This window comes from Anopheles coluzzii, chromosome 3 (genome assembly GCF_943734685.1).
Source record: "Anopheles coluzzii chromosome 3, AcolN3, whole genome shotgun sequence".
Lineage (NCBI taxonomy): Eukaryota > Metazoa > Arthropoda > Insecta > Diptera > Culicidae > Anopheles > Anopheles coluzzii.
In genome coordinates this window covers 43185474-43193211 of record NC_064671.1, presented here as the reverse complement: position 1 = coordinate 43193211, position 7738 = coordinate 43185474, and the positions used below count along the sequence as shown (strand labels likewise).

Below are 7738 nucleotides of genomic sequence, written 5' to 3'. Positions count from 1 at the left end.
GTGAAAGCCTGTGCACGGTGTCTGAGTTATGGTGAAGATAAGCGAAGGATTATTCACACCGGATTTTCACTTTAACGGGGTGGGTGTTTTTTTGAATTCTTAGTTTTTGTTTTCTTCTTTAAGCTCTCCCGATGTTTCATATCACAAAAGGCAAAGTGTGGCAGCTGTTTTAAAAAAAAGTTTCTCTCACTAGCAATAGCACCCTCACAACTGCTCTGTCTTCCTGATAGTTGGTGCGTTTAAAGAACTGTAGTTGTGTGTGTGAGAGAGTGTGTTGGTGTGAACATTCTTTTTCACACTCAGGCCAAGGCCATCTTGAACGGGAAATATGGTTTCCGGCTAGATTTATTGAGGTTATGTAAATATTGGCTCGGTGTGAGTGTGGCAGCTTTACTGTTGCTGCCGAGTGAGGGAGCAAAGTTTTAAAAACATCTTGCGGACCGTGTTTCACCGAGACAACATTACCATAAAATGATAAATGACCCAAGGACGCAGTAAGTTTTGCACTTGAGACCACCCTATACTTATTTGTGATCATAATCCTGCGTTAATACACTTTACAATGTAATTTGCGTGCTTTTTGTTTGTGAATAGTGGTGTAATTAATACACACTAACTGAAAAATAATTCCTAACTAAAGCATCACATTGCATAGCTTTGGGCGCTAATAAAAAGGATTGGGTTTTATGTGTACTTGGACGATGTGAGGCGCCTAGATGTATGCAGTAGTTTGTTTGCTTTTTAACTGTGCAATAGTCTGCGATTTTGAACTAGAGGTGTGCTAAATGAGCCAACACTGTACAGTTTATTTGGATCACGTTAAAAATGATTGAACTGGTTAACAAAAAAAGAACGCTATGGTTCTTTTGATGCATCAAAATATAAAAAAATCATGATTATTTTGGAAAAATCAACAGAAAAAACTTCGAGCATTCGGACATGTATATGCAAAACAAGAAACGTGCCGATTTAAAAAAAAGTTTGTGTGAATTAACGTTCTAGTGTAAAATGATAAAATGAAATAGATTGTCAATATTGGATTGCCACGCAATTCGAGGATACGTATTAATCTGTTCTACGACCGATTTTTTTATTAGTGCGTCCATTCTGGACGGACTCATGGTACAGTCGTCAACTCGTACAAATGCCCGTCATGAGTTAAAGCCCCAAATGGACCGTGCCCCATACGTAGGACTGACTATCCTCTTATGGGTTGCACTATGCAGTCTATTCTGCCATATGATTGTAAATTTCCACACTATGCTTGCAACATTCCACTAACGTTTTGCAATTTTCTCCTAAGTGATTCAACTACTTATCCATTATATGATTCTAATCCCTGTACAATTTTGTTGACCTCGTCTTTCCACTATGACCAATATAGAACATTTTAGGACATGTTTTCATAGAACCGAAATAGAACATGTTGGTAAATGTGTATGTCAAGTTTTAAATAACTAGCATTTTGCGTCAAAATGATGATTTTTATGTAAAATTATAATTTATTACTTAAAAATCTCTCCTACAGAGCTGCTCTGAGCAAAATGGTACGAGATGCCAAACATCTTGGCCACACATTTTAAAAGGGTGATATTTTACAAACGGAAGCAGTCAGCACTGAACAGATGGAGCACATATGTTTCAAAATGTTCATATTTGATTTAAAAAAATCCATCCATGATTTCAGAAAGCAAATTGACAACAGAGCAACAATATTGTTTTTTAAAGCCATTATTGCTTCTGTAGCTAGAAAAATGTCACAACTTTTCAGAAAATCTTAAGTACTGCTCAGTATAATAGAATCTATACGCCCCTTCTCTCCCCCAACACAAAGTCATATCATTACTATCATAAACCAATAGAGTATGGAAAAGATAAGAACAATACAAAGAAACTGTTAGTAATTTATTTATTTTCCCTATCGAGCTATCGTACACATATTTACATTAACTTGAGTAGTAACTTAAGTTAAATGCTTACAAAAAGACTTTTCAGCGTATTCTGCAACGAACAACGGCTCTTGGAGCAGTGTCTTTCATCCGCCAAAAAATTAAAAGGAAGTTACAGTTGATAGTTTAATGATGGCTAATTTCACGAAATGTGTAGTACTTGTAATTGCTGCTGCAGTCTTTCAAACATCTGAAGGTAGATTGATGAAATAATGTATAAAAAAGTGTTCTGTTTATCTTACTCACTTAGTTGAAATGTTTGATTTCATTAATTATTCTACAAAGTACGCTCCATCGTTGGTGGACACGCATCGTTACCAGGAGCGGCACCATACATTGTTGCAATAAAAACAACCAGTGCTTCGACTTTGTTGTGTGCTGGTGTGCTGATAAAAACAACATGGATACTCACCACAGCGCAATGCGTGAATGACAAAACAGCGGCAGATTTAAAAATTCTTACAGGATCCCATCGCTTGCTTACGAGCAAGGAATTGTTATTGGTTAGCAAAATTGAACGCCATCCATCGTACAAACCTGCGAGCAGCGAATATAACTTGGCACTACTACAACTTTCTGCAGCAGTCTCACTTTCGTCAAGGGTTGCTACAGTTGTTCTGAATGACGAACCGATTATTAGCGGCATTCCAGTCGTATTTTTCGGTTGGGGAGCTTCATCGTACGGCAGCCTTGCGTATTCAAATGTGTTGCAGTCACTTTATAAACGTACACTGTCAACATCTGATTGTCGCGCTCAAAGCGAACTGGTGGATCTATCAGCTGATAATATATGTACTATCGGTCAACCCGGACAAGCTGCTTGCACGGTAAGTGGTATGACTCTTTCCCCACATTTCCCCTTATTGCTGTTATATTTACTTAAAGCACGACGAGGCAGGTCCGCTGGTACGATATGACACGCAAAAACTTGTTGGACTCTTCAATTATGGTTCGCAGTGCACAGGTCGCTCGCCAGACGTGTTTGTGAATGTGTTGACTCATAAAACTTGGATCGACAGCATTGCTATATGAATAACGGTAAGGAGTGCGATGAAACGTGACGAATTGGTCGCTGTTGGTAATAAAAGAAATACTGTTATGTTTAATCTGTAAACATATATCGATCTACATCACACGAATAATAACTGAATTTAAATTTTATTGAGTTCATTAATGGTATTAGAATTTGTAGATGAAATTGGAATCGGTACGTCAAAAATAGTACAAGTTAACATTTAACGCGCACATTGACTGTCGTATTAAAAAGATAGCTAACATGTGTGGTGTCGTAAGTAAACATAAAAATGAATATAATTTGAATGGAAAAATTAAACTTTATAAAACCCTAAATGGGCCGCATTTGGAGTTAGTATACCGGTTATAAATAAATAAATAAATGAATAAATAAATCAATGAATAAATTAATAAATAAACTCGTTTGTCGAAAAACATTCGTTACTCATGAGTGTACTGGGTTGTACCACTAGGTTGGGCAGTACAAAACCTAGACGGTTTTCTAATTTGTGTTCTAGAGGGCTATGAAATGAGTGAAATTGAGCGTCGCGGCGAACGTTCCCTGGAACAAAGGAGTTCACCGGTACGGCTGTTAAAATAGATAAAATATACTTTAAAAACATCAAAACAAAGGTTCAAAATATCAATATCAATATGAAAAATATTTTTTTAATGTTGTATTCGATTTAAAATCAAATAACACTTCAACAAACAACAACACTTTTTAATTCTGTGGTCGGATTTAAATTAAACAAGACGAATGAAATATATATGTAATTGAAATTTTTGTTATAATTTTATTTAAAAAAAAGTAGTTTACTTATTACAGGAAACACTTCAATGCGCAAAAAACCCATCCTGTGGCGATAAATGTAGCACTTTTTTATAGCGTGCGTTTGATCCGTACAACACTTTATTTTGGGTTTTAGTCGCTTTAAAACTTAATGCTACCGCGTAGCTTGGATGTCACTGTCCGAAAGGATTTCTCTTCCGGAAGCAGGTTATCTCCAGCCTTGGTATTGGCATGAATCTAACTGCGTTTCTTCTAAGCGCGTTTTTCCCGCAATGCGTTTTACCGCGTATGCGGTCTTACTAGTGATGGGAAAAATGAAGTTTTTGTCGGATAGTAGGTCCGGAATCAATTTCCGGAATCGACTTCGGAATCGGAATCGACTTCAGAATTTGTTCCGGAATCGGCTCCGGAATCGATTCCGTAATCGACTCCGGAATCGGAATCGGTTCCAGAATCAAAATCGGCTCTCGAATCAGAATTTGCTCCAAAATTTGAAACGGCTTCCAAACGGAGTCAGTTTCGGCATCGCCATAAAAATAAGCGTTTGGGTCCAATCATACTACGTATTGATAACCACAAAAAAATCAAAATTTACTTGTAAAAGATCCTTTCTCATGGAGATTCCTGGACTGATTTCGATTCTAAAACTTTTTTTTCAATTGTGGAACTAATTTACATTCACATTCCGGAGCTAATTCTAATTCTGAAGTCAATTATGAGTCCGTTATAGGGGCAAATTGCGATTCCTAGATCAATTCCGATTTCGGAGCCGATACTGATCGCGGAATCGATTCCGGAGTCAACTCCGGAATCGGCTCCGAAGTCAAATCTGGAATGTGTATCTAGTCTAGTTTGATTGTTTTTGTATCACACACTAGAACATTTATCTCATAGAACACTTACACATTAAAACTTATCAAGTAGTAAAAAAGCGATACGTTCTGGCCAACGGTCGAGGAAGAAGAGGGATACTCAACCTGAGAGCCCTATAACTCACGGAGCTCACGTCATCAACGTGACTGTTTCTTGACACTTGTATGCGACGTATTGGCGTTGCACACAAAGCTCCCAACAATAAATTACAAACAATTATCAAATTTGATATGTTATATATAATTATGCAATTTTCCTAATTCTAGTTAGTTTGCACTTACTCAAAAAAAATCAAGAATTTTGTAAACAAGATTCAACAATTCAACCAACTGAATTCAATGACGCGCAATGCTTTCAATCAACAAAGTTCCGTTTAATCAACACGATTGCCCATCGAACCAATCATTGTAATTAAATATCAATTCCACGAACTTAAAACACAAGACTGTACTGTGTAAAAGGAAACATCCGAACAAGCATCGATAAATAAAGTCAATAAAAACTTGCTTGTCTTACGGTCGGGCACGCAAAATTTGCTGCCGTTTCTTCGATTCGCATTGTTTTGCACGACAGTCGTGAGATGCAAGCGAATTCCAAGCCATTCCAAGAACAGTGAGTACACGCTTATCACCTTGGCAGTTTCTAGATTACAACTTTTATTTATTATTTCTCTCCCCCCCCCCCCCACTCCCCTCTTTCGTAGCTGCAAACCGGCAAAGCGGTGGCACATTGTTGCAACAGCCTCGACCACAGTGACAATACAAAATGAACGAGACGGGAAAGCATCACGTGAAGAGACACCAAGGGGGACTATCAACGAGCACTATTACTAGCTGGATTACTCGACCCGAGGACCGTACAACCGTACGGAGCTAGGATGAAGCTGTACCCGTTGCTTTCGTTGATTTTGCTTCTGCTACCAATTCTAGCGATACGTTCCTTTACAACATTTTCTTAATTTTAATGCTTCTCGCGTTTTACCGCATCGCCAGACACTCGGCACGCGATTGCACTTTTGCTTTTTCTGTTCTGCCTTTTTTCTTCTCCTTCTTTTGGTACAACCTTATCCCATCGCACCAGGCTTAAGCTGCACTTTTGATCCGCTTAGAAAACACCAAGAAACGGAAGCTGGTTCTGGATGGGGAGCAACGGACACACCGGTAACTAAACTTAGGGTTCGTTTTATTCTTTGTTTTTTTTTTCTTTGTCCCTCCGGTGGCACGAGCATCCGAACGCAAGGCGCGTGCCTGTGTCTTCATCTACATGTAAATGAATTTTAAAAGTGCAGAAAATAATTGAAAACTTTCTGCACGACTCAACCCCGTGCAACCGTGCTGCCCGTGCTCGCCGAGAGCAAACGTTTCAAGGATGGATGATTTTAAAAGAAATTTTCATCTTTACAGCAGTTCACAGTTTTGGTGCAAAGAAAGGAAAATGAATGGAAAGACAAAAGCGTTTCGCATGATGCCGGCTTCCGGGTGGTTCAGATTTTCTGGATAGGGCTTAGAGAAAGGGAAAGACAGCTACAAGCTCTTGACCATTTTCTACCTACAACAAAGTTTCCATTTTAGCTGTGACTAGCAGCGACTCAGCTGCTTTGCAAGAATGTCTCCATCATTACCATTGACCAACCCAAAGCGGAAGTGTTTTGAGTGCCCTAAGAAAAGAGATTAAGTCTCATTTTACTTACACTGACACTATCTTAGACGCTATAGAGCGCTGCGTAGCATATTGTGCCCGAAAAAAAGTGCACTACGTACAACTGGTTGCGTTAGCCAGTAGCACATCTCGCAAGACTCGCAGTTCGTAGTGAAAAAGCGTTGCCCTCTCTCTTCGAATAATGAGAAAAACTACGGTTGTTAAATCGCACCGTAAATGACTGCAATTAGTGTTTCGAAGGCTGTTTCGCTGCAGGAAAAGTTGTCTGATGCTGATGAAGGTAGTCGTCACCGGAGCTTGAAGCAAATTTGAAACAGATTTGCATGGATAGGTAATGAAAAGTGAAACATTCACTAATAGCTCTTTAATGTAGTTTTTAGTTCGCTAAACAATGGTTCCTAGTTAAACAGGTGTTAATGAAACGTTGAGCTACGCATTACGTTGCTTTATTAGAGCTTCTATAGCTCTATAGCTTTTTTACAATACGTAAATAACATAATTTTCTGCACGAATCATAACAAATAGACGATAAAGTGTACAAAAGTACCAAATTTAATAAAAATCATATCGAATGATCACATGTGTTTTAGTTGAAAACAATTCAAGTTACGCGAATTCCTCGGGAACGCAGAAACCGCATATCTCGAGAACATACTGTACTTCATGCTTGCAAAAATTGCAATCATTTAATAAAAATTGCATACATTTGGGCGTTTATCAAGGCCGGTGAGGGTTTCGTTTTTTAACCAAGTTTACACGATTATACTGAAGAAAATTGTATGAATATTATAATAATTCAATGTTTACTGATCACTCGATGATCAAGCAAACCCTATCGTATCCTTAATGACCAGTTTGACATACATTGAACTAGTGATGGGCGGGTCGAGCCATCCACGAACCTACCGGGTCGGAGCCATCCACATGCGACCATAATATACGAGTTCGATAGGTTCATACGAGATCATTAGGTGTAGTACATTTTGTAGGTAAAAACAAAATTTAGAAGGTTTAGTAGGTTTAGTGGGCTCAAGCGATTTCAGTTGGCTCATTCTAGTTCAGTAGGTTTGAAAAGGCCATGTTGTTAAGTCGTACGAGTTGAAGACTGTACCACCAGACAGGCCCGACAAAAAATAAAAAGGTTCATAAATAAAAAAATTCATTACTTGTACAAATAATTTATTTGCTTCATTGCACACATAATACTGCAAATTATATGTTCATTTACGCCATGGTCCCGTCATGGGTTCAAGCCCCGACAATGCGGCCTTGAGCGACAATGTTTATTGTGCCAAAGAAGAAGTATATATTTACAATTAGGAAATATTTCGTTTTTTTAACAAAATGAAGCAACATTTTAGCAGCTACCTTTTCAACCCATTGAACTGGTATGAGCTTACTGAACTCGCTTGAGCCAACTAAATTTACTAAACCAGCGGTCGGTAAACTT

The 7738-nt window shown here is 38.3% G+C and overlaps 1 protein-coding gene and 2 long non-coding RNA genes across 3 annotated transcripts; 2 read left to right on the top strand and 1 right to left on the bottom strand.

The window, feature by feature from the left end:
- Positions 1–1890: 1890 nt before the first annotated feature.
- Positions 1891–2453, bottom strand: LOC120958563 (uncharacterized). Its single transcript, XR_005752059.2, has 2 exons — positions 2362–2453; positions 1891–2139 (listed from the first exon to the last, which is right to left on the bottom strand). It is a non-coding gene; the product is annotated as an uncharacterized LOC120958563 (long non-coding RNA).
- On the top strand, positions 2057–3382 carry LOC120958562 (chymotrypsin-2-like). Its single transcript, XM_040381450.2, has 3 exons — positions 2057–2145; positions 2235–2776; positions 2835–3382. Exons 1-3 carry the CDS (start codon positions 2079–2081, stop codon positions 2979–2981), a joined length of 756 nt encoding a protein of 251 aa, XP_040237384.2. The 5' UTR covers positions 2057–2078; the 3' UTR covers positions 2982–3382.
- Positions 3383–4798: 1416 nt separating this feature from the next.
- LOC120958561 (uncharacterized) lies at positions 4799–5822 on the top strand. The gene is made up of 2 exons (XR_005752058.2): positions 4799–5241; positions 5333–5822. It is a non-coding gene; the product is annotated as an uncharacterized LOC120958561 (long non-coding RNA).
- Positions 5823–7738: the final 1916 nt, after the last annotated feature.

Excerpts from the sequence above, each read along its gene's own strand:
- LOC120958562 (XM_040381450.2), top strand. The coding sequence starts at position 2,079 with ATGATGGCTAATTTCACGAAATGTGTAGTACTTGTAATTGCTGCTGCA. Across the intron at positions 2,146-2,234 it reads AGTCTTTCAAACATCTGAAG|TACGCTCCATCGTTGGTGGA; the intron begins GTAGATTGATGA and ends TATTCTACAAAG. Across the intron at positions 2,777-2,834 it reads CCGGACAAGCTGCTTGCACG|CACGACGAGGCAGGTCCGCT; the intron begins GTAAGTGGTATG and ends ATTTACTTAAAG.